Source organism: Mesocricetus auratus, unplaced genomic scaffold (genome assembly GCF_017639785.1).
Source record: "Mesocricetus auratus isolate SY011 unplaced genomic scaffold, BCM_Maur_2.0 Super-Scaffold_2245, whole genome shotgun sequence".
Classification (NCBI taxonomy): Eukaryota; Metazoa; Chordata; class Mammalia; order Rodentia; family Cricetidae; genus Mesocricetus; species Mesocricetus auratus.
Genome location: NW_024429180.1, coordinates 42,494,085 through 42,521,601, shown reverse-complemented (window position 1 = coordinate 42,521,601; position 27,517 = coordinate 42,494,085). Strand labels below are relative to the sequence as shown.

General features: G+C 40.5%; 1 protein-coding gene across 2 annotated transcripts in view; it reads left to right on the top strand.

Moving 5' to 3' along the window:
• The window catches only part of Vwa8 (von Willebrand factor A domain containing 8), a 347,144-nt gene that overhangs the window by 113,885 nt on the left and 205,742 nt on the right, over positions 1–27,517 (top strand). For both annotated transcript variants that reach the window (XM_040756735.1, XM_040756796.1), the window contains exons 11-14: positions 1,719–1,853; positions 1,942–2,019; positions 23,562–23,722; positions 26,490–26,603. In XM_040756735.1, the coding sequence (XP_040612669.1) occupies positions 1,719–1,853; positions 1,942–2,019; positions 23,562–23,722; positions 26,490–26,603 (488 nt within the window). The remainder of the gene's footprint in view (positions 1–1,718; positions 1,854–1,941; positions 2,020–23,561; positions 23,723–26,489; positions 26,604–27,517) is intronic.

Here is a 27,517-nt window from a genome sequence, read left to right as displayed (position 1 = left end):
CTCATTGCCTACGATTGCTTCCAGTTCACTTTCTATGTTAGTACCAAGATGATACCCTTACATGCAGGTCTGATATTGATACTTCCCAACTACCAATCCTTTAGAGTTCATGGTGTATACAGTTCAGCCAAGCCCACAGTCCTCCGCGAAGCACGGGCCCCAAAAGGCCAATAAAGACAAGATAATGTCACCCACATGTAGGATCTAAAATGGTCACTGCCATGGGAGTTGAGTAGAATAGTGGTTACCAGAGGCTGGGATGGTAGAGGCAGGACAGGGATAGAGAGAGGTTGGTCTGTGCATACCAAGTCACCGTTAGCTAGGAACATGAAGCTCCCATGTACAGCAGTGTAGTTGAGTGACCACAGACAGGGCTTACAGCATTCCACATTGCAAATAGGACAATGTATGGAGACTGACTATCTCAGAAACAAAAGCAAAACCAAACCAAAAGAAATGAGAAGTTGCTGGGCAGTTGTTGCACACACCTTTAATCCCAACATTTGGGAGGCAGAGGCAGAGGTGCAGAGAGGCGCAGAGAGGCAGGGCAGAGGCAGGTGGATCTCAGTGAGTTCGAGTACAGCCTGGTCTACAAAGGTGAGTTCCAGGACACCCAGGACCCAAAGAAGTCATGTCTCGAAAAATCTAAAAAAAATAAAAAAATAAAGAGAAATTCTGGAGGAGCCAGACTTGATTTATGTTCATGTATATATGCATTACATAATGTTTAAGTCAGGTCATCATAGACTTAATATATGCTTGTGTGTATATGCACAGTGTTTAAGTTTGTCTTGGTAAAGATCCTGCAAGTTCATTGCCTCCTGCCCTTCCAGTTAGCCTTTTATGTTAGTATCAGACAATCTTTTCTAAACATTACCCAGCAAATGCATAATACAGAAACATCACATAGTAACCTACTTATACATATAATTTTTAAGTTTATGTATGAGTTAAAAATAAATTTAATTTCAAAAGTATCCCTAGAGGGATAGAAGAGATACTTCAGCAGTTCAGAGTGCTTGCTGGTGTTGTAGAGGACCAAATTCAAGTCCCATCACCCGTGTCAGGTGACTTGCAAGCAAAGCACCAGGGCCTCTAGCTCCAGGGGTCAGATGTTCTCTCTTGGTCTCTGCAGGCTCCCACAATGTGTGTGTGTGTGTGTAGACTTACACAGACATGCATATACATAAGTGAAAAATAAATCTTAAATGTCCCTAGAGAAGAAAAGAGACATTAAGGTCCAAAACCCAATGAATCTGGGGAGAAAGAAAAACTAAAAAGCGTGCAAATGAAAGAGTTCCACTGATACATATGTTCAAATGGAACTAGGAAGAGTGGAGAGGGGCGGTAGATCTGGTGTCTAGGAAAGAGGAGGTCACTGATGAGTTTCTACTGTGATAATTTTGAATTTTGTACATATAGCTGGAGTTTAAGAAAAAATAATGTTAGGCTCACTGCTATATGTTTTTAATGACAAGATAGAAAGAGCATGAAAATGACATGCTCTGGATATATTTGATGGTATGAAACTTAAGGTTTGGAGGAATAATTGATATGGAGGTTTGATAAGGATCATTAGGTTGAAATGGAAAAACAGTTGCATAGAGTTGATAAGTAAGAAATCAATAAGGGACATTTAAGTGGAAATTACATGCTTCCTATTACTAATATTTTGAGGTAAACATGCATTATATTTTTTAACCTCTTTAAAATGACAGGTACCAGCTGGGACCAGAGCAGTGGATCAACCTTTTGCACCTGACCGTTTTATTCAGACTCCAAGTCACAAGCAGTTACTGGCTGAAATGATGCAGTCTCACATGGTGAAGGATATATGTGTAATTGGAGGAAAGGTGAGAATGGCAGCTTGTGTATAAACCTTTGCTTGCTGGCTGTGAGGGTGTGGACCCAGCCTTTACACGTTAGTGTTTCTGTTTGCAGGGTTGTGGGAAAACGGTCATTGCCAAGAACTTTGCTGATATCCTAGGATACAACATAGAACCCATCATGCTCTATCAGGTATGCCACTGCTTTCTCAAATTTGTCCTGGAAACAAGCATGCTCAGCCCATCAGTGCTTCTGTCCTATTGAACTTTTATAACTGAAATAGCATTTAAATTAGAGAGCAGTTATATTTGTTTGCAATTTGTGATAGTGCCTTCTAGACCATCTGGTATGCACACTAAATCAGGATCTGCTTTTCAATAGAGATTTATTTTCTGGACATACACCTTCTGTATATCCCAAATAATTTGGAAAGCTAAAAATTGAGTATTCTCTGATGTTGAATTCTGTCTTCTGGATACGACATGGATGGTGTTGTCTTGAAATCAGAGCAGCTCGGACTATCTCAAGGTGGAACCCATTAAATTCCCTTGTGGAGACAAGGGAATGCTCACAAGGCAGTCCAAGGACTGGCCATGAACAACTTGAGAGCACGTCTGTCCTTCCCGCCAGATATACAGGTGTTTACAGTTCCTGGGCTTGGAGACATTTTCTTTGGTGGTGTAATTGCCCAAAAGTAAGTTGCCATGGTTTATACCTAACACCTCATTCATGTTCATGTAAGGAAATTCAATTGCTTATCATACCTTGGTCTGTTGTTGGTGCCCTTTCTGGAGTGAGTGGACAGTTGGCCATATGTCTCTACAGAAAAAGGTAATGGAAATAGGTTATTACATTACTATACTAGACATACTATATAACATTTGCCACCTCGTCCACTTTTGTATATGTAATTCACTGGTACTAAGTACATTCACAATGTCATGTAACCATCACCGCTTTAAAATTTTTATTACATTTGTTTATTTTGTGTGTGTGAGTGTGTGAGTGTGTGTGTGTGAGTGTGTGTGTGTGTGGTGTGTAAGTGTGTAGTTCCAAGGACAACTTCCAGAGTTGGTTCTCTCCTTCTGCCATGTAGGTCTGGACTCGGGTGGCCTGGGTTGTTGGCAGCCACCTTTACCTGCTGAGCATCTTACCAGCATCACTTACGGTTGCTGCTCTTCCTTTGTAACAGAAACTCTGATCCAGTAATCACCAACTCCCACTTCCATCCTTGCCTGCATCCTGATAACCTCCATTTTACTTTCTATCCCTGTAAGATTGCCTATTTTAGCTACTTCATATAAATGCAATCAGATGCCTTCTGTCTTTTCCTCTGTAGTCTACTGAATTTACAGTGATGTTGTCCATGTTCATCCTTGGAGCATATAGCAGAATCACACTCATTTCCTGGCTGAGCAGTATTGCTACACACACTGTTGTTGCATCTGGTAATGGAGCTTGCCTTGTTCTGGTTTCTGGTTGTGAGTGTTGCTGTTACGCTCAGTGGGCAAAGAGCCCAAGTTGCTGCTGTTAGTTCTGTCAGGTTATTCGTGGAAGTGTGACTGCTAAGTCCTGCATGGCAGCTGTGCAGTTGATGTCCCACAGCAGCACGGAAGAGTTTTAGTCCTCCTCACATCAGTGCCCATTGTCACCTTTTGTTTCTGTTCTATAATGGTCATCCTAGTGGGTGTGAAATGGCTTGATGTCATACTATTGTATTCCCCTATGACGGAGGGCTTGAACATTTTTGTGTTTATTGGCATTTTATATCTTCTTTGGAGACATGCCTATTCAAATTCTCTTGCATGTTTTTTGTCCTTTAATTTTTAAGTTTGCATTCCAAGTAATGGGTTTCAATATAACACTTTTTGGTGCATAGGTATCACACTTTGCTTTAAATCAGTCAGTCCCTGCTGACTTCCTCCATCCCTTCTCTTTGTCCTTTCCTTAAACACATTCTTTCTCTCTCTCTCTCTCTCTCTCTCTCTCTCTCTCTCTCTCTCTCTCTCTCTCTCTCTCTCTCTCTCTCTCTCTCTCTCTCCGTGTCTCTCTCTCTCTCCGTGTCTCACTCTCTCTCTCTGTCTCTCCCTCCCTCCATCTCCTCTCCCTCCCTCCCTCCCTCCCTCTATCCCCCCCTCGCACACATACACACAGATTTTTTAAATGTGGTATTTGTTTCCTTGAATCTGATGTGTTGGCTGCCACTGATGCGTGGATGCCAGTGTCTGCACCGTTATGCACATCTCGCCATGCTGGCAATTGTCGTGATGCCTGATGGTCCACCTGGGTAAGACTGTTACATCGCTTCCCTCCCTTAGCAGCTTTTTCTGGAACCATCAAAGCTAGATCACAGGAAAGAGGCTTTTGAGTCATCCAGCTCAAGTCATCCAAGCACTGTGTCCTAAGTGTGTGGTGTCTTTAGCTATAGGGACCTACCCTTAACACCTGAGACGTAGCCAAGGGCTGCATTGATACCATTCATCTGTAAAGAAAAGTGAAGTCATGAAATTTGCAGGTAAACAGATGGAACGAGAAAAGATCATTTGAGCATTGTAACACAGACCCAGGAAGACAAATCCCTCATGTTCTCTCTTGTTGGTGGTACACGGATCAAAATCCTCAGGAGTGCATATACAACGTGGAGTAACCACAGAAATGTATGAAGCAACCAGAGGCAGAAGTGGGTGTTGGACGGAGAGCAGCAGGATGTGAGAGATACGAAGTAGGAGATGGGAATACTAGAGAAGGGGATTCAACTGGAGAGGAGAGGAAGGACAAATAACACCAAGGTTGTTTGTTAAGGCTTTAAAGGACAATATTAATTAAGATTTACCTAAAATTACAGTAATGTAAGTGTATGTGTATACACACATGCATATGTACATATGTGCATTTACATATATCTGAAAGGAAGTTAAGTCCCTCCCCACTCTGGCCTGGCAGTGCTGTGCACAAGAAACAGAGACTAAACCCCAGTCCCAGACGTGAGAAACCTCATTTCAAAAGTTTGGTCAGGGTAACCCAAGTGACTCCTAAAACAATCAGTATAGACATTTTCATATTTCTGAGGAAGCTTCATGCTGATTCCAGCGGTGGATGGACCAATTTGTATCCCACCACCAGCAAGGGAGGGTTTTTTTCCCTAAAACAATCAATATAGACATTTTCATATTTCTGAGGAAGCTTCATGCTGATTCCAGCAGTGGATGGACCAGTTTATATCCCACTACCAGCAAGGGAGGGTTTTTTCACTCACTGCCTTGTGAGCATCTTTCATTACTTGTTTTTGTTTTTGTTGTTGTTTATTTGTTTTTATGACAGCTATTCCTATGAGGTTGACACAGAATTGCAAAGCAGTTTTGGTTTTCATTTGTCTGAAAAATGTTGGATACTTTTCAAGTATTTGCTGGCTCTTGCCTTTCATATTTTGAGAACTGTGTTGAATTTATTCCTATTTACTGATTAGATGGTTTTTGATGTGGATTTTTGCTGTTCTTCATGTAGTCGAGGTACTGATGTCCTGCCTGGTGTGTGGTTGGGAAGGTTCCTCCGCTACTCCAAATGCTGCCCTCTGACTCTAGCGTTTCTTTTCTTTTGCTGTGCAGAAGATTTTTAGTTTCATGTGATTTCATTTGTCAGTTCTTAGGGTTGTTTCCTGTGCCGTTGGAGCCTTTGGTCAGAAAATTCTTGCTGTGTGTCTATCCTGAAGTATTTTACCTGTCTTCCCCGGGCACTTCCAGTATCTCAGGCCTTATATTAAAGTCTTTGACCACTTTGAATTAAGTTTGTTCCAGGTGAGCGATATCAACCTGACTTTATTCTTCCACAGGGGAAGCTAATTTCCCCAGTATTATTTGTGAACAGGCTATCTTTGCTCTGGGGTCTGACTTTATTTTTAATCAGAAATTAGTGGCTGTATCCGTATAAGTTCCCTCAGGATTTTGCTGCTCTGTGTCTGTTTTGAGTATGCCAGTGTTGTGCTGTTTTTGTGGCTGCATTGTGCAATGTGTCTGAGGTCAGATACTGTGATGCCTGCAGCCCTGTCTTTCTACTCAAGGTTGCAGTGTTTGTGGTATTTCCTGTTTCCATGTGAACTAGAGGGTTCTTTTCTCTAGTTCTGTGAAGAATGTCTTTAGAAGTTTGGTGGAATCAGAAGACCCCACTGTGTTGTGGAGAGGTTCTCCTCTGGTTATATCTGTTTCTTTTGTCAGTGTCTCCTGTGTGTCTAAATATTGATTTTTCCTCGAATTTGAAATTTTTTTGCTATCATTTCATTGAGCAGACTCTTTATCCTTTAGTGTTAATTTCAGCTCCTCCTTCTGATTGGTGGATTTTTAGGTGTAGAATTTTGATCTTAGTCAGAGTTCTTGGATGGTTGTGGTCCTGCTCATTTTCCTGTCTCCCCGTGCAGATGAAGTATTTCTTCATCTTTGTCCTCCATTCCTCATATTCTTTCTTCTGCTGTGCCGTGTGTCTTGTGATGCTTCACACAGGAGGGTTTTGTTGTTATTTTTTGTTTGTTTGCATTTTTACGTAACTTGTGTCCATGTGGGTGTCTGCATAAGTGTTTTTCGGTATCTGTGTGCACATTTGCCTGTGTGCAGGTATGTGCCTGTGTGCACATGTGTGCTAATAGAGACTAGAGGTCAGTGTCAGCTGTCAACGTCAATCTCACACACCTGTGTAAGGAGGCATCTTTGCTGAGCGAGCTAGTGAGGCTTGCCAGGAAGCCCCGTGGTGCCTCCTATCGCCTCGCTTGCTCTGAGTGGGGTTATAGCTTGTGCCCCTGTACCTGGATTTTTGTCTGGTGTCTGGGGCTTGGATTCATCTTCTCTTGACTGCACTGCAAGCACTTTATCCTCTGAGTCTCCTCCCAGCCTTTTACAGTGGTTTATGCTGCAGGTCAGTCTGTGTTGGACGCCTGTCTGAGCTGTCTTCCCTTTGATAGCTTTCCGTATTTGCACACAGGTGCGTCTGCTGGCCACAGGTAGCTTGTGGATGGACTGATTCTCCTATCCTCCTGAGACTCCAGATTGACCCTTCTCCAGTCAAGGAATTGAACATGTTTAACTGGGCTTGTCAATGGGATCCATTCTCAAATCTATGGTTGGCAGATATTTTTCTCATGCTGTTTTTTCTTCTCATTTTGGATGTGTACTTTCATGCACAAGAGTCTTTGTACCGAAGCCCAATTATCGTTTCCCTTTACTAGTAGCTTATGTTTTTGCTGTTATATTCAGTAAATCACTGCCAAGGCAAATGATGTGACTTTTTTTCCCCATTGTCTTCTAAGAATTTTACTGCATTAGGTCTTAAATTTGGGCCTCTAATTCATTTTGAAAATTTCTTATATATGGTAGGCTCCTACTTCAATATTTTCCAGATAGATGCTGTATTTTTCCAGCACCAGTGTTTAAAATGTTTTGTCCTCATTGGATAGTTGTGGCATATTTGATTAGGACCAATTTATCATCTACACAGGATTTATTTTCTGGGTCTCTGCCCCTAGCTTTGTCAGTGTGCCTTGCTGTGGTCCGTAGCCACACTGTTTGAATGTGTTTTGAAATAAAGAACTATGAGACCTTTACCTGCTGTTTGTCTCCCTGGGCATTTGACTGTTCAGGGTCCCTTAAGATTTCATGTACATTTTAGGATGGATTTTCTGTTTGTTTCTGAAGATGAGATTGAAACTTTGAGGTAAGTATTGACTCTGTGAGTTACTTGTTAGTGTTTCATCTCACACAGTCCTCCAGGCAATTGAACAGGATTGCCTTTGCATTTATTTATAGCTCCCTTTATGTTTTTCAGCAGTATTTTACAGTTTTGTGTGTAAATCTTTTATCTTGTTCATGACAGTTATTCCAAGCAATTTTTAAATGGATTATTTTGGTGGATGTACGTATTGTACATTTTTATTTTTTAAAAGAAAATGTTTAGCTGATTTCCTAAAGTGATATTCCCTACCTTTTTCTTTTTTAATTTTGTATTTTCTTTTTTTGGGGGGGGAAGACAAGGACTCACCATGACATTTGGCAGTCCCTAAACTCACAAATATTCACCTGTCTCTGTCTCCCAAGTGCAACAATTAAAGGCCTGTGTTATTTTGCCCAGCTTTTAAAATTTTTGCAATGCTCCCTCCTAACATATTTTTCTCCTAATAATTTTTGATGCTACATCTTAATCTTTGGTTCCAGTAGCATTAGCAGTGTCCGCATACAGAAGAGTTTCTATTTTCATTCTTTGACTAGATTTGGAAGAGAATGTGATATTGTTTAATTTTAGGGCATCATTTGTGGGTTTTGCTTATTTAATTATACTTCATAATTATTTCTTGTTTAGTTTTATTCTGTGTGGGGGGGTGGTCTTTCTGCACATATATCTGTATACTACATGTATGCCTGGTGCCAGAGAAGGCCGGAAGATGGCATCAGATCCCTTGGAGCTGGGGATATAGATAGTTGTGGGATTCCATGTAGGTGCTGGAAATCAAACCTGGGCCCTCTGGAAGAGAGCAAATGCTCTTAACTGCTGAACCATCCCTCCAGCCCCATATGTAATCATTTTTCATACTAAATATATTTATGTTAAATGTTCTTGGCCTTGGAAGATGGCTCAGCAGGTGAAAATGCTAGCCTCACAAACCAAGGACCTGTAGTCACTCCCTGGAGTCCACTTAAAGGTTGATGTTGTGTGCCAGCTTGGAGTAGGCCTCACAGTGGCAGAAACCAGGGAGCCTGCTTCAGCAAGGAGGAGAATAAAAAAATGATGCCGAAACTTAACTTCTAAATTCCATATGAACACTGTGGAATACACACACACACACACACACACACACACACACACACACACACACACACACACAGAGAGTTAATTACAAAACACATTTCAAACACTCTTATTTCTGGAAAGTGGCATTTAAAGCAGTTAGTTGTAACGTTTGATAAGACATTTTGTAAGACACCCCCCACAGCAAGTGGCTTTAGAGCATTTTGTCCCTGTCCTCTAATTTGACCAGAGTCTCCACTACTATACATAGTTCTCATTATCGTGTTTCAAGGAAGACAGTTAGAAGTAGATGGGTAAAATAGGAGGTAAAGGTCACTAAAATAACTTTTTGGAGGAATTGAAAATATTTTAGTATTTGCTGCAAGTCTCTATGATCTTGAGAGATGAAATCTACGAAGATACATACCTATGTTTATGAGCTTGAAGTTAGTGGGGTCACTGTGAGCTCTGCTTCAGGGTGTGTTCTTCTGACCATAGCCATTCACAACTTATCATAGAGATAATCTGAGAATGTCACTTTATTGTCCCACCACCCTGTCTCCATTGCCCTTCTAATTAATTTATGATAAAAGATTCTCTACCAAATACTGAGAGAAAACTGTGAATAGATATACTTTATGATGCATAGTTATAAATATTAGAACAGTTTCTCTTCCCAAGTGCCACAAGTCAATTTGGGGAAAAAAGATCTTTTCTGTCTTTTTAAAAATTCATTTTTTGAATTAATATATTTACATCATTTTCCCCTCCCAACTCTGCCTTCTTGTTCTCCTTCTAATTCATGGCCTCCTTTTTCATTAATTGTTTCACACACAGATATGTATATGTTTATACACGTGTATATTCTTAAGCACATTTGAATGTGTATTTTCATGGCTGAGCATTTGGTACTGGGTACCTAGTGTCCTTTCCCTCGGGAGACTGTGTCTCCCCCTCTCAGCATTCCTTAATAGTTCTGTTGTGGAGGGTTGGAACATCCTGGGCTTTCCCATCCACTTTAGCATGCCATAGTCATCCTGTTCAGCTCGTGTTTGGTGAGACTTCATGGGTATAGCATCTGACATTACTAGGAGACAGAGTCTCACAGCAAACGCTCCGATCCTCTGACTCTTACAGTCTTTTGAAGTTAGCCTTATTTATAAAAGTGTCAACATTTGTAAACTTTAAAGTAAAACTCCTGTTCTAATAAAGCTGGAAATACTTTACAGGCCTCATGGGTTTTTCTAAACGGTGCTTTGTATATCAGTTTTCTGCAGTCAGTTTTCATTGATTGATAGTTTTACACTTTCTGTCTAAATTGTGAGACTTATATGTGCTTTATTCTGCTATTCACTGGAAAAAGAACCAAGCAACACACTACCTAATAATAATTTAGAATCCTTAGCTACCCTGGGAAACCATTCAAGTATTCTATTATTGACTTCTTGCCTTAATGTGTGAAAGAAGTAGTTTTAGAATCTGAGAGCATTTTTTTCTATTTTTGGAGATTGACAATATTAATCTCATAAAAACATGATATTAATGTTATTTGCTTTCCTGTTCAGTTTGTTTGTGGATAACAAAATACAACTTTTAAAAGTGGATAGCAGCCTATTCTGTTTCTCGATACACTTCTTGTGCTGGATAGAGTCCTGTCAACTTGATACACCCTACAGTCACTTTGGAGGAGGAAACTTTAACTACATGTCCCCCACCCCAAATTGACATGGGGATGCCTGTGATACAGTTTTCTCAATTGATGATTAATGTGGGAACATCCAGGCTCCTGTGGGTGGTGTCATACCTGGGGGAAGGTGGTTCTGGCTGCTATAATAAAGCAGGCTGAGCAAGCCATGAGGAGTAAGCCATTAACCAACACTACTCCATGACCTCCACGTCAGCTCCTGCCTCTAAGTTTCTACCCTGAGTTCTGGCTCAGACTTTCCTGGATGAGGGATCACAAGATGTAAGATGAAATAAACCTTTCTTCCCTGGGTTGAATTTGGTCATGAATTTTATCACAGCAATAGAAACCATAGCTAGCTAGATTTGGATATTTTAAAGGGGCTGAACTTCTAAAGACTGTGAGACTTTAGAAGTTGGAATGTTTTTTAATGTGATATTAATATTACTGTGAGATCTTGGATGGCCAAGGAAGAAAATGCTATGGTTTAACAGTGCTGTGTTCTTTTTGTGTACCAAGTTAATTAGGGGTCACTTGTGCTGGCTAATTTTATATCAACCTGACACAAGCTAAAGCAATTTTGGCAGAGGGAAATATAATGGAGAAAATACCCTGCCTCCAGATTGGCCATGTCTTCGGGGGCATTTTCTTGATTGACGGTAGATGTGGGAGGGCCCAGCTCATTCTGGGCCATGCCATCCCTGGGCAGCTGGTGGTCCTGGAGTCTATAAGACAGCAGGCTGAGCAAGTCAGGGGAGCAAGCCAGTAAGCAGCACTCCTCCATGGCCTCTGTATCAGCTCCTGCCTCAGGTTCTTACCTGGAGTTCCTGCCTTGACTTCCCTTGAAAATGCACTATAAGCTGTAAGATGAAATAAACCCTTTCTTCCCCATGTTTATTTCAGCCATGGTATCAAGGCAGTACAAATTGTATCTAAGACGTGTTTGACTTCCAAAGCCAGTCTTTTAGTCTCTGAGGCAGAATGTCATTGAGTCATGTTTTTTAAATCCTTTTCTCTGGAAATCATGGGTGATCATAGCTTTTGGCGTGTAGGTTTCTCCCAAAGAATATTTTGCCTATGCTGTGCACATACTTCACTGACTTTAGAAATTTCTTATGGAATGTGTTTCAGAGATGAGCAAACTAGTCACATATTCTGAAGCCCCTTCCCAGCTTGTTGCTGTATTCATTAATCTTCAGAGGAAACATATGGAGCAGAGCAGCTCCTGGAAGTACAGAACTTGGGAAGCAATAGAGAAACAGAGGAATCGTAGCCTATTTGAACTTCTTCCTGCTCTCCTCATTGCTGCTTCTGTGAACTGTAGCAAAGTCTGTGCTGAGCCCTGTGTGGACATTTGTGGATTTTGCTAATTGACAATCAGGTGGTTTTCATGGTAGAAATTAAGCTCTTGAGATCAAGCATAAAAGTTTGCTTTCACTTTCATATTTTTAATAAAGTTCATTGATCTTTTGGGACTGACGAGTGAATTTAAGAGAATAAAGGATCAATTTGTTTTCATAATTAATGGAGACATTTCAAGGTCTGACTCAATGTGGAAAACTGAGTAGCAGCAAGTGGTGACTCACCATCTGTCTCTAGGGACAGAGATGTCCTGTTTGTTATTTGCATCTGTGAAAAGGTGCACTTAATCCGTGAGTTCTGCTGTACTTAGACCTAATTCCTTTTATAAGTAGTTTCATATGAAGTCAAAGGAAAATGGGGTCTTAAATAGATTCTGGCGGTATGTAAACTATAGTTTACATCAGGCTGTAAAGTCTCAAATCATTTGACTGGTCTGGGCGGCATCTTTTCACTTCTTTTTCTTGGTGAGTGCTGAGGCAGTGAGTTCAGGGTGTGAAGAAGCAGGTACTCCTTGTTCTTTGCCTTCCCAGCCAGATGCACTGGGTTTGAGATCTCCTTCTAGTTGGGTAAAAGGCTAAGTTAAAATCACTTAGAGTTTTAAGGGCATACACCTATGGACCTTTGAGTGAAAATAGTCATGTTTAGGACACGTTACCTACATAATCTTAGAGTTACCTTCAACTCCTCAGTGAAGCTTTTCTTCCTGCACCTAAACTGAGATGCATATGTTTGTTTTCCTTCTTCTTTCTATGTTGCAACCTTTGCCTGTGTATATACAAACACGGTGGTTTTTCGTTTTAACGCCTGGGAACCTTGTCCCATTTTTTCTGTTGCTGGTGTCTCCATTTCTTCCAGAGAAGCTTTATTTGTGGAGTTGAACCTTCCTCGTGAGCATTGATGCCCCGGGACTCCAGTTTCCAGCCTGGGGTTTTGCCCAGGTTTTCTTTATAATACTTATTTCTACTGTCTCTAACTCTGTTGTATACCTTTTGGGCCACTTTGTATAGCTGGCAGGATAATGTTAAAATTCTCTTGTTTCGCACAGCAGTCTTCTCCTTGTCTGCTCCCTCCAAAGGCCTCAAGCTCTTCATTCACTAAGAGCAGTCCCATCGACTATTCAGCTCTCTATTCCCAAGAAAAAAGTTGGAAAATGAAGCTCTCTGTTTCTACACCCACTGTCCCTTTTTAAATAGAAACAATAAGCTGGGCAATTGTATTTTATTTTTTGTAAATTTCGTCCTTTTCCATTTTTCCACCTGCATGTGATTCAGTCATACATGAACTAGAACATACTTAATTTTTTTTTTGTTTTTGTTTTTTGAGATAGAGTTTCTCTGTGTAGCCCTGCTATCTTGGAACTAGCTCTGTAGACCAGGCTGGCCTTGAACTCATGAGATCCACCTGCCTCCTGCCTCCCAAGCACGGGGATTAAAGGCGTGTGCCACCAATGCCCAGCTCCATACTTAATCTTTGATGTATATGGAATATTGAGTTGTTTATACGGTATGATTAAAAACTATGTTGGCACCAATAACCTTGTTTGTGTTTTCATGTTGTTGAAAGTGCATTTGCAGTATAGTGCTGGAAGTGGGATTGTTAGGTAACTAGATAGCCTCTCCTTGGATAGACACAGTCAAATCGAGACTAAGAACTGTACCATCTTACATGTCACCAAGACCACTGGATTAGAAAGCTGACAGAGTATTTGCCCATCAGACAGACACACAGCTTAGCACAGCTGTAATTTTCTTAGGACAGAGTTGAAGCTTTTCTGTTTTATGTAATTGTTAATAAAGAATCTCATATTTTAAGGGCCATTTTGATATCTTTATAATTTGTTCATTTCTTGTTTCTTTGTATTAAGTTTTCATTTTTAAAAATAAAGCTAAACTTTAAAAAGAGGTTTATTTTTATTTTACGTGTATAAGTGTTTTGCCTCCATGGCTGTACACCATAGAAGTACACCATATGCTTGCAGTGCCCATGGAGGCCACTGAGGGGGCCCGATCTGCTGGACCTGAAGTTCAGATGGTTGTGAGCTGCAGTGTGGATGCTGGGAACTGAATCCGGGTGTCAGGAAGAGCAGCCAGTATTCTCTTGTGATTCTTCCTGGTGAGTTTTCAGGAGTGAAATTCTTTGGTCCTTTTTCTGCTTTTGTGTATCTGTCGTTATCATGATATGTAAAACATAAATATAACAGTTTACTTAAATTATAATAATTTAACTAGTATTGTAGAAAAGCTGTTTCCTTGACCCACATTTGATTTTATTGATGTTGTAACTTCTTTCTGTATTGTATATCTGCTTATTACTGTAAATTCTTTCAAATATTTTTGTCTTTAATGTTTTTTAAGAGTTAAAAGTCATTTGTGTGACACCATCCCAGTACCAGAATATTCTGAGTTTGAGTGTATTCTCACCTTGACATTGAATCCTAGTGTTTTACATGTTGACATGTTGTTAGCATATATCCTTTTATTTCGACTTGAAGACTTGCTTTAAGTCACCCCCTGGGATAGGTTGGGAAGGAGAGAATCCTCCAGCTTTTGTCTGTCTGAGTCTTTGTCTTGTCTTCATTTCTCATTCCACCTTCTCCTAGCCTGTTAACTTTGTGCCAAGGAATCTGTTGACCTCACAGCTTCTCCTCTTCACTGGTTAGCTGCTCTTTATTTGGTGCTGCCAGTATTTGTTTGCTTTTGGTTTTGCCAGTTTGATATATACTGTGTGTTGGTGACTGTATTTAATGTCTTTGAGGTTCTTTGGATCATGTATCTCTTCAGATTTAGAAAATTTTATGTCATTACTGTTTACGTTTTCTGCTTTCTTCTCTGCCCTGTTCCTTCTGTCTCTACATCTGTTTGCTTGACATTTCCTCCACCAATTGTGTAAGCTTTTTTTGTTCTTTGTCATTTTTCCCTTTTCCTTATGCAATTCCAAATGATCTTCTCTAAGCTTGTTGATTCTCTCTTGCCTGGTAATGTCTGGGGACCCAGCTCTCCATGGAAATGTCCAGTTATGTCATTGTATTGTTTAATAACAGTTTCTGCGCTATATGTGGTTTCTGCTTTTTATTGAATTCTTAATTTAGTTCATCTATTACTTTGCCAATGTCATTGCCTTGCTTATCTGTTTTCTTATAGCTCACTGCACTTCTTTAAGATAGCTCTCTGAAAACGCTAGGTGTCTGTAGATGAGTGTCTCTGGTTTCTTTGACTGCTTGTCATCTTTTGCCCCTGTATTAGTATTTGTGCACTTAAGGAAGCAAGCACTCTTCGTTTTTTTCAGACTGATGTCCTTAGGGAAAACCCTTCGGTAGTCACCAGGGCCAGAGACTCTAGGTGGGCAGTCAGTGTGGTCCTTGAATAACTTTGATAATGGAAGCCTTGCGTCTACAGGCCTGGTCCATGAGTCAGCGGGTATGTGTGCAGGCTTGCATTCTGGCTTTTTGAGAGCTAATATGTGCTGTGGCAGACCCTGAGCCTTAGCCTACAGGGTCCATCCAGATCCCTTTGGGGTCTGACCTAGAGCCAGGGGCCATTGGGAGGGGCATGGTACCTGAGTGAGTCCCAGTTACTTTAGATGTATGTAATTGACACCTGACTTAGCCAAAGCTGTACTTTAAGATTATTTTTTGTAATGGACAACATCTTTATGTTAGTTTAACAAATATGGTTTACCATGAGATTTTTTTCAATTTATAAAAGCAAACTAAGAATGTTTTGGCATGTGTGTAAAAATAATCATCACAATGAGACCAAATTCATTAGTTCACGAGAGAAAACAAAAGTGAAGTAACCCAAGGAATTACTCAGTTTGGGACTATGGCTGAAAGGTCTTTTAATATTCTTAATGGCCTATTATCCTGAAGATGGAAGATTTCAAATCCAGGCATTACATGTGGATTAACTCTAAGAATCAGGACATTATGAGTGTCCTATAATATATGGAATATTGCCCACTATAATATATGGAATGGTATTAGTAATAAAATGGTGTGTTTTACAGTGCCCTTAGCACTGTTGTTTTAAATGTGCTGTGTGGTGATTTTGATTAGGGATCTTAGAGAAATTACTAATGGGTCTTCAGGATTTTGAAGTTAAGCCTACTGCAAGTGTGATGAGTTTGTCAGAAGTTAGTGAGGTCAATGAAGTTGTTTATCAGTGGAATCCATCTTAAGCCAATCTGTGATATGTAATAAAACATTGTCTCAAAAACAAGAATAAATAAATGAATAAACAAAATGAGTTAAAAAATCCTTGTGAGAAATGTAATGAAAAAGAAAATAACCAGTGACTTAGGAATTTACAGTTATTTATTTATTAGTGAGCATACCAAAACACAAGTGGAGGTCAGAGGTCTACTTCCACCATGGGGTTCTTGGGATTGAATTCAAGTTGTCAGACTTGTGGCGAGTTCCTTTACCCACTGAGCCATCCATCTCGCTAGCCTGGATATAACTTTAATATTGGCACATATTATTTATTGTATAAATGTGCTCCAGTTATTAGAATAACAAGTAAATGTATTCATCCCAGTTTTACCCTCAAGCTGTCTTCTAAGATTCCTAAGCACCTTGCTTTCTTCTTTGTCCCAGTTCTAATAATTATCTAAGCTCTACAGTACTTTTTGAACACAGTTATTACTGACTTAACAGTCAATCTTGTAGCCAAAATAGGATTTTCTAAGCTGTTTGAACTATAGACATTTTACTGGAACCATCATGGTAGATCCCTAAAGGACTCAGGCAGGAAAGAGCAGTGTGCAGTAGAGCTTACCTTTGTCTGCAGGAGCTTGGAATTGAAGTCTCTTGGGACCCGAGGTGAGGGCTGCTGTCAGAGTGAATTTTGCTTTACACGCCATTGACTACTGTTTAAAAACCTATGCGAAGGATTTTTATGCAGCTCTTGGGATAGATGCTTCCTGCTCATTTCCTTAACCCCGCCCATGTTTAGGTAGCTGTGCTCAGGTAGCCTCTCCCTGCATAGGGGAATTAATGCCCGTGATGCTGATTGGTGGGAAGCCAGGCAGCTGGGAAAAATTTCCCTGTTAGTTCATCCAGCTCAGTTCTCAAATCTTGGCCAGCCTTTTTTGTTGGTGCTTCCTCAGGCAGAGTCCCCACTTTTCTCCTAAACAACTCTCAGGATCCTTCAGTGTGTTCCAGTTTCCAACCCAGTAAACAGATGCTTAGCTGGATCTCACATGGAGGAGAAACTCAGGGACAGCAGCCTTTGTTTTGTGAGGAGGGTGTCAAAGGGGCACTAAGCCAGTCAGAGAGAGGCTGTCAAGTACTGAAGCTGTGGCACATGTCCTAGATTTCTTCTCACTCCCTTTACTGCCAACAGCCAGTGAGGAGTCTAGAATCCTTTGCTTCGCTCAGAATCCACTGCAAGCACAGACCTTGACTGTAACTGTACCCCCCCCCCCCCCGGGCCCACTGAAGCTTGATGCATCTGGAATTTTACTTTGGAATTGTGAAGAGCACATCGTTTATGTCATTTGAGCGTTTGCAGATGTCTAATTAGAATGTATTGCACTCCACAACCATTCACTAGGGAGTTATGACCGTCTGAGAGTGTCAAACAGACTGTCATTTCCCTGCTGATAATTTAAAATGGTTTCCCATTGTGTTGGAGTAAGGGGAAGGGGATGAGTCTGTTTCATGAGCCCTCGGTCAGTGAGGTTGTCTATTGGAACCACTGAAGGATCTTTTAGAACTTCCCAGTTCACAACATGCCATCAGAGAGACTGAAGTAACTTGTGTGAGGTGAAGACTTTAATTCTGTCAGTAGACAGGGTTGAGAACCAAGGCTCCATGTGACCTGACCCTTGTGACCTGACCCTCGGGGGCCTCTCCAGCCTTTTCCCACATGTGCCCTCTGCTCATTATGCTCCAGTCTCGCTGGCTGCTTTCAGACACTTAGAGTTGTCTGGCGTTTTTTTTCTGCATCAAGGCCCTTTTCCCAGCCTATTCTGCTCCCTTGTCCTGGAATTCCCTCCCTCTGGTCTGTGCTTTCTGTGACAGCTAGACTCAGTGTGACTAAGCTTAGAGACGCGCCCGTGGGTCACCAGAGCATTTGCTATGGTGCTACCTTTTCTCTTGGACCACTGACCGTGTGCGGTATTTTGGCATTCGTGTGTCTCCCTCCATTCTCTCGTCTATTTTTACTCTACCCCCCCTGGAAAGTGAGCCGTATGCTCATCTTTTTAACTGTTGTGCTCACGACACCTGGAACAGTGGCCTGCATAAATAAGTAGCTTTGAATACATGAGTAAATGAAAAGTCTTGATTGCTTTTAAGTGATCAGCTAGCCCAGGTCATCCCCCTTCCATCAATATCATGTGGTGACATAAGATGCTAAACTAAACTCCTGTCGCCTGGTGACATCATGGCTCTCATGGCATTATAGCAACATGTATTTGTTGTGGGACTGGTATAATCACACCATTTATGCTTCCAGTCATTCAAAATGTAGAGCAAGCAATTATATCCATAATTCTTGATAACAAATAACTGTTCATTTCATGTTGTTTTGAACATCATGCCCTAAAATTGCTAAAGGTCACAATTCTCAGAACATATCCCTGATCTTGGGCAACATTATAATGTATTTGAATCATAATATCTATGTGTTGTTTATATAGCTGTTTCACATTTGTATTTTTTAAAAAATTCCTATCAGGTTCTAGGCATAGTCCCATTTAATTCTAAGGTATTTTATACTCCCAATAATAAGAAAGCTACAAAATTAAATTGAAGCCATACTGAAAATAGCATAATTGAAAAATCACTATCCTTTCAAATAGGCTGCTTTTCACACTGGCAAACTAGCAGGGATTTTGCTGATGTTTGATCAAATGACTAAATATAGATGTCTTTGCTGAATACCAAACAGGTAATCATGTGCCTGTATAAGTCTTGATCTTGTTTATTATTTGATTTTGAAAATTAGTCTCTTATAAGAGAGCTGGTGCTGATGTCTAATCTGGAATCTGCTGGTGCTTTTCTACCTCTGCCCCTCCATAGAGTTTGTAGTTAGGGTAAAATCTGGTTGTTTAATAATTGGTTTTATTCTTTAATGCCATCCCTAAGTTGTGATTTTCTATATGACCAACAGTAGTCACTTAGGCTAATCCTAGGAGAGATTTATTACAGGGTGTTAACTAGGTTACAGGTTGGAGAAAGATGGAGTTTACCCAGGCTAGAATGACAGATCCAGGAAAGTTTCAGTGACATCTGCCCTTAGAAGAGCAGTTGTCTCCCTGTTGGCTTGCTTGCTTGGTACAGCATGACTCACTTACAGAATACCAGTTGTAAAGGCATTAGGAAAGACTTTCCAGCCCGTATAGTATAGAAAGGATATCAGGAGACAATTTGATTGGATATTTTCATTTAATCTGTTAAATTATTCATACCCACTCTGACCTTGGCTATTTTATTTTAAGGCTTTAATAATATTTCCTTTAGTTGATTTCATCATTAATAAATCCATTATTAATAAGATAGCCGACTTGATTAGCCATAACCAGAGATTTTAATTTATGGTGTGTGTGTGTGTGTGTGTGTGTGTGTGTGTGTGTGTGTGTGTGTTTGAGAGAAAGGGGGAGAGGGAGCCGGGAGGGAGAGGGAGAGCGAGTGTGTTAGGGAGTCAATTTTCTTTTTCCACAGTTTCTAGGTATTGAACTCAGTTTGTCAGGCTTATGGAGTGACTACTTTTGCCCACAGAGTCATGCCACCAGCTTGAGAGCTTTTTGTTATGTTTATAAAGTGAATCTGTAACTAGAGCAGATCAACTACAAATAGACCCTAGTGTTTTTCATGGATAGAGGTGTACGTTTCAAACATCAGTGGCTATCCAACATCTTCTCGTGTACATAAAAGTGACCATTTGTTTCTATGTGAAAATGAGATGTTCTTTAGTTTACCTGAACTTCATAGTAGATGGAAAACTTGTTAGCACACCCTTTGTTCTGTCCATTGAGCTTGCTTAGACTCTCTTATTACCATGCTGTGTTTATGTAATCCTTGTGTAGTCTTCTATTAGGGACATAACCAATCCCTATTTTACAGTTGGAGGTTTGTATTATCAACTAATCTTGATGTATTCCTTTATTCACTGATGTCCCAGAGGTTGTAAGTGCTTGTATGACTGATAGGATATCTGTCTCTATATCTATGTCTATATCTATCTCTATATGCCTATATCTATAGTTATATATCAGTATTTATAGCTATCTCTTACCTAACCCTGTTTCTATATCTATATCTGTATATTTGGTAACCTTAGAAAACCTACAGAATTCTGGCTAGTTTTTGTTCAAAAACCAAAATAGTTGGTAGCATTTATTTATCAAAATACTTACCAAAATAAGAAATACCAAATTCCCATTGTTAATACTTTTAGTAAAGAATTATATCCACCTAGAAATATTCTTACTTTAACTAGGACATTTAAAGAAAGATTTATGTGTTTTTATTTTATGTGCATGTGTGTTTGACTTCATGTATGTGAGTGTACCATGTGCTTCCTGTTGCCCATGGAAGCTAGGCACAGCTTAAGATCCTTTGGAACTGCAGTTACAGGGGGTTGTGAGCCACCATATAGATGCTGAGAACTGAATCTCAATTCCCTGGAAGAGCCAAGAGTGTTAGTCCCTGAACTATCTCTCCAACTCCTACCTAGGATAGTTTCATTTCTATGTATATATTTAAAGATATTTTGCAGCAGCACGGGCAAGTAGATATAATTGAGACCATTTTTTAAAACTTAGTAATTAATTTATTTTTTGTGGCACAGTTAACATCACAGACACTACTTTGTCTATGCAGGGTTTCACTTGTAAAGTGAGCCCAGGACCTGCGTAGTTAGTTGGCAGCTCTTCTCTCTGAAATCTGCCCATGGGTTGGCTCAAGGAGACCAGCTCTTATGGTGGATCTCTTCTGCTAAAATTTGTCACTGGTTTTGCTGTGAGGTGCCCATTTCCTCCTTGTTTCCTCCACACATATGTAGCCCAGCCTGGTCTCAAACTCTGGGCTCTCCTGCCTCTACCACCTGATGTGGGAATCTTAGGTATGTGTCAGCATGTCACCACATATCTTATGACAGTGTTTATGTTGGATATTACACAGTTTACATTCAAATTGTTCTTGTAATATATTTTGTTTCTTAGTTTCATAGTCTTTAGTATGTTGGACAAATATTTGGAAATTAATTTAAAAGCTTTCAGTTTTCTGAGTTCATATTTGTGGTAAGAATATGCATTGTTTGGGGTCAGGTGTGGGGCCGCACATGTTTAATCCAGTACTTGAGACTTCTGATCTGACTTCCACACTAGTCTGATCTATATAAGCATATAGAATATGCTTATATATATGAATAGTGAGACGCTGTTGTCCACCCCTCCCCCTCAACCCCCCAAAGGTACTGTTTTAAACCTGTCTGAGGCTCTCTCTATTCTGTGTGTACTTTGATACCCTATTTTGCCAAAACTGTTTTAGTTCTTTACCCAAAAAATTACATATGTATTATGGTATAAAATTGTATTTCTGGTGTCAGTATTTTTATTTAAAGAGAGACAGTTAACTTTCCTTTATACACTAAAAGTACACTGTAAATTTGTTGGTTTTCTTTATTGACGACATTGTAACTTGAAACTAATTCTAGTCCAATTCCAGGTTCTCTGTCAACAGCCATGGTTTTCTTATTGGCCAAGGATTTATATCTGGGTCTTTTAAGAACATGTTGGAAAAATTATCTTAGTCAATGCAAAAATCCTGAAGACATCAGAGGCATATGGTTGTTTTAAAGTTCAAGTCTATATTCTCAGATACATGAACTGTAGTCATGCTTCTTATTACGATGTTTGTATTGTCATAGGCTTCCCCTGCTTCAAAACAGCAGTTTCATGGAACACCAGACCTTAGGAGATGTGGGAGTGGGGTGTTCATGGAGTCTCAAAGGAGGCGCTGTGTTGAAGCAGACGATGGGGGCTTTTAAAGGAGCTAGATTTCATGTCCTGCTTTCAAGTGCTTGAGGAAGTGCAGAATAGGAAATGCTTGGGCCCTATGATATTGTTAGTGCTGTTTTCATCTCAAAAGTTCAGAGGTTTCAGGGATGAGAAAATATATGCAAGAGTGGTGGCATTCACTGTTCTTAGTGTTAGTAATGTGCTTCCAAGATGTCTATAAAGAGAAAGCTTACCAACGTCTTCATTTGTTATTGTCACTTTACTGATATGCATATAGGTGGGAGGAGTAAGAAATGTATACACAAATGTACACATGAATCCCCAATTCCACTTATGAATTTGCTAAATGAAAATATTAAGACAATTTCAAGGACTTAAAAGCTAAATAGCCTATACAGGAAAACAGTTGAGGGGCTGGAGAGCTGGCTCAGCAGTTAAGAGCACTTGTTGTTGCAGAGGATTGGGCCCCAGCACCCACATGGTGGCTCACAACCGTCTGTAATGGGATCTGATGCCCTCTTATAGTGGGCAGACATAAATGCAGATAAAAGGCCCATAAACATGAAATACATATGTGAATAAATCTTTATAAAAACAAACAAGATGTTGAGAAAAAGCAGGAAACTTGTGTTTTATTTTGCAGATGGGTATATTACCTGCATTTAATTCTTATCCCAGCCATTCAGGGTTGGCTGTTGATTGCACTTGAGTAGCTCTGCGAATGTGTAGTTTTGCTGCCCTTGAATTCTCATGCAACTGAAAATAACTTCCACAGTTGAACGTAACATCAATATTAACTTTTGGATAAATGGGGCCAACTATTTCCTTGAACAACTGTACTTTAACTTTCAATGCAAGGACTTATTTATGAAAGACAACAGCACAGCACATATTAAATGGAATGCTTTTTCCTCTATGGACTTTTTTAATGAATAGTAATCTAGAAATGAATGACTTTCATTAAGGTATGCAGAAAATTGAAGTGATAAAATGAATTGAGCTAGTCTGTAAGATGCCAATCATTCTGTTTTGAAGACTAAATAAAGGAAGGTTATTTCTGGTCTGTAGATGTAATAGGCAGTAATAGCACTGAACAATATTGTTCTGTTACAACTTGTTATACAGCAATAAATGATTATTTTATTTTGCTTCAGTCATTATAAGTAACTCACCAGTAGCCAGGCTGGAAATGTGCTGACCCCTCTTTCATCTCTCAGTGAATATCATGTCAATGAGGCGGTTACTGTAAACTGTGTGAAATACCTTTGGATGAGGACTGTATGGAATATTTTAATATCTTCCACACAGTTGTAATTCAGTGTTTGCTGGTTTGAGAATGAAGAATTACTTCTACTGACAAGACATATAACAACAAAACCCCCAAAAGAAGTTGATGACAGCTAACTTCAATTTCTCGGGACTCTGAGCTTCTTATACCATAGTCAAGTCATCTTCATCTCACTTTGGGAGACAAAAACAGCATTAGAGCTGAATTGGGCCAATGTGTTGCCCAGTTTTCAGTGTGGACCTAGGATTTTCATTCATTTCTTCTGCAAATATGTCAGGCTGCCTCCTTCCAGCTGGGGTTTTGTTGTTTGTCTAGTTGTTTCAGAATCTCAGAGTCCAGGCAGCGCTGGGTCATGCCTACAAGCTTCCTGCATGTGGGACTAATACTCTTCCCACTGAGCTAGTAGCAGAGTGCTAAATGGAGGACACAGCTTACTCCTTTATTTCATCACCTTTTAAGTTAGGCTGTTTTGTTGTATGTCCTTATGCAACCTCATATGTACTATTAGAATAAGGACAGGTGTAAATAAATGAAACACAGGCGCACATTATATGCTGTGCAAAGGGAAATGTTGTATTCAGAGAAAAGTGTCTTTAAGGCTAAGTCTTACATGCGTCTTTAACTTTAACTCTGCATTTTCTTTGTCGCATGTGTGGTGACTGGTTTTAGGATATGACAGCTCGTGACCTGCTACAGCAGCGGTACACACTCCCCAATGGTGACACTGCCTGGCGATCCTCACCCCTTGTGAATGCTGCTCGAGAAGGCAAGCTGGTCCTGTTGGATGGCATCCATCGGGTCAACGCCGGCACTCTGGCTGTATTGCAAAGGTTTGTGTCACAAAGTTTCTATGCCAACTTAAACCCTGGGTTATGCAGATCTTGAGGAATTTATAATTCTATACTCAAGTTGAATAAAGTATTATTAACATTTGTTCTTATAAACACATGGTTATAAGGCTCCAAACCCACTTCTGAATTTGCTACGTAAGAGCTGAAGGAAGAAAGCCCAGCAGCAGTGGTTTCTAAAGGCTTACTTACATACATAGATTAGTATGAGCAGTGAGCCATACAGCTGGAGAGTCTACACTGCTTAGAAATCATCCCAGACCTACTCTGGGGCCTGAGCTTTAGGAATTTTTTTTTAATTTTTGAGACAAAGGTTTAATATAAAAATATGTATTTATTTCCTTATTTCATTCAGTTGGCATAGAGATGAACATTTTCTTGTGTTGAGTGTGAAAAAGTTAGACGTTTCAAAGATTCTAGAATTCATGAATTTAATGTTCAAATACTTTCTCTATGTAATTTCTGTGGAAAATATCCATAGCCTGTGTCATTTAAAAGGTGACTGATGCTTTTCATCCCTTTTCTGCTGCGTGGCTTTTAGTCTGACTTGCTGGGAAGTATCAAATAGATGAAACAAGCCATTTCTTCAACTAGCTAACCACAGTTTTTATCGCTGACAAGATGCAGATACTGAGTGCAATGAAGGATTCCAAATGTGTCGTCGTTAATCTTGATTCAGTTTGTGTGGATTTAAAAATAGTAATCATGAAGTCTTAGTGATTTACCACAAACATTTCATAGACTTACAATTTCTTTTTCTCTGCCAAACATAAATGTGAATACAAAATGAGAAAAGACTCAGTCCCCTCTTGTTGACTGTCTCTCAGATGTCTGACCAAATACAAAAGAGTGCAGTGTGCCTGCACTGTGCTAAACCTGAGTCTCCCGTTCTCTGCCTTGGACCACCTTACAGGATAGAACCTTAAAAATACCAATGCCTTGGAGGCAGACCTTTCTTTCCTGCCCTGCTTCCCAAATAACCAACATGGATACTTAATATTAATTCTAAATGCTTGGCAGATAGCTCGGGCTTATTACTAACTAGCTCTTATAACTTTGCCCATTTTCTGCTAGTCTATGTGCTGCCTTGAGGCTCCTGAGACTTACCTCTCTGGCATCTCTTGCTGACTCTCCACCCAGCTAACTACTCCTCTGACTTTGCCCTTCTTCTTCCCCAAATTCTCCTAGTCTGGCTCTCCCACCCAGTCTTTCCTGCCCAGCTATTGGCCAGTCAGCTCTTTACTAACCAATGAGAATAATACATATTCACAGTGTACAAAGACTGTTCCACAGCAGTACCTGGCCTTCATCTCCACTAATTCTTGAAGTAATTGATCCAGGCCAGAGTTTTTAACATGGGCATTTAAAAAATTATTTAAATTAAAAACATCTCTTTTTACATATCAATCCCAATTCCCTCTCCTTCCCATCCTCCCATACCCCCCACTGCCCCCCCATCCCATCTCCCATCCACTCCCCAGGGAGGGTGAGGCCTTCCATTAGGAATCATCAAAATCTGACAAGTCATTTGGGGCAGGGCCTAGGCCTTCCCCCGAGTATCTAGGCTAAGAGATTATTCCTCCATGGGAAATGGGCTCCCAAAATCCATTGGTGCACTTGGGATACATCCTGGTTCCACTGCCAGAGGCCCCATAGACTGCCAAGGCCTCCTAACTGACACCCACGTTCAGAGGGCCTGATTTGGTCCTGAGTTGGTTCCCCAGCTGTCAGACTGGGGTCCATGAGTTCCCACTTGCTCAGGTCAGCTGTTTCTGTGGGTTTTCCCAGTGTGATCTTGACCCCTTTGTTGGTCACTCCTCCCTCTCTGAAATTGGATTCCAGGAGGTTGGCTCAGTGCTTAGCTGTGGATCTCTGCTTCTGCTTCCATCAGCTACATGGGCATTTTTAAATACTGCCTAGAGGTCTTAACTTACAGTCCAGACTGATAGCAATGATGTTTAGCTTCTATTTTATGTTATTCAATTTTCACACTAAATCTATGAGGTTGGCTCTGTTGTGTTAATTTGTGCAATAAAATTTAGAGAGATGAAATGTTTCTCCCTTCCCTGATTATTCAGCAAGTAAGTACAGAGTTGGAATTGAACACGGACCATTCTGCCTGTGCCCAAAACTTCTGCATTGGTCCTTGCTCTTTGACCTTTGTAGTACCTAACGGGGGTGTCTTATGTTGTATGGGAATGTCTTATGTTGTAAGGGGGTGTCTTATGTTGTATGGGAATGTCTTATGTTGTAAGGGGGTGTCTTATGTTGTATGGGGCTGTCTTATGTTGTAAGGGAAGCTAGGTTCCTTCAAGGCTGCTGCGGGGAATAGCAATTATCTCAGAGGCTTTTGCTACTTTAAATCCTACAATTCCAACTGTAGAAATATTTAGATATTTTCCCTTCTGAAGTCTCCATTCTGCTGCATTGTATTCAGGAGTGTTTGCTAACTGGCTTGCTTGTGAATGGATGCCCCACTGTTGACCTGAGACACTCATTCGGCTGTTTCTTTTTGTCTTCCCCCTCCTTCCCTTCTCCTTCATATCTCTCTCTGGCGTTCGGGACTACTCTTCTGCAGAGAGTCCAGTACGTCTGCCAAGGATAACATACAATGGCACTGACCAAGTTACCACAGTGAAGAGTACACCTGCAGGCTCACCCACCAGTAATGATGGGCATGGTTAAGTCTTAGCTGAGTGATTCTGCCCTTCATAATATTGTTGATTGATTTCTTCCCCTACCCCATCAGGCTAATCCATGATCGTGAGCTCAGCCTGTACGACGGATCCAGACTGCTGAGAGAAGACAGGTACCTGAGCTTGAAGGAGGGACTGCAGCTAACGGATGAGCAGCTGCAGGAAAGGTAATCTGGAGTACAGTATTCTCCTCGTTTGTTTGTTTTTAATGTTTATTGTATGTACATGCATGTGTGGGTACACACTACAGCTCACATCCAGAAGTCAGGACACCTTAAGAGAGTTAGCTCTCTTCTTCTACTGGGGTCTTGGAGATCAGACTCATACCCTCAGGCCTAGCAGCAAGCACCTTTACCCTCTGAGCCATCTAGCCAGCCCTTGAATGCTATTCTTAATAACAGCTAAGTTGAAAGTAACATTCCATATTTTCTGCTGAACTAGGGTCAAGCAAAGCAATAACTGTATAGCTTAGTTTGGTGTTCTGGGTGGGTATAGCCTGACATTTTCTATATTCTTAACCTGCCTCAACTGTATTTCTGAGAAGGTAAGCCAACCTTACTAGAAGTGGTGAGCATTACTGCGGGTGTCCCCTGAGGCAGCATTGACACTGTAGCTTTCTTACACCGCTTCCTAGATATAACAATCAGATGCAGTGGTTGAGATTTGACTTGACTCTGGAGCAGGAAACAAACTGAAAACATTCATAAAAGACAAATAGAAAATATTAGAACCAAGCAAATCTGTGAAGTACCAGCTGCACAGGCTTGAGGCCCTAAGTTTGAATCCCCCAAACCCACGTAAAAATCTGGGCACTGTGTTCGTGGTACCTTAATCCCAGTGTGATGCAGAAGTTTGAGAGCAGATTGCTGAAGTTGACTAATTAGTTGACTAGCATAGCTGAATAGTAAAGTTTTAGGTTCAGTTAGAGACCTTGTCTTCATAAAGCTGGAAGCCAGGGTGCATCTGTGTGGGGAGGTAGGTGTAGCTGAACCTCTGTAAGCTGGAGGCCAACTTAGTCTCCCTAGTGAGTTCCAGGCAATTAGGCCTACACAGCAACACCTTGTCCAAAAAAGAAAACAAA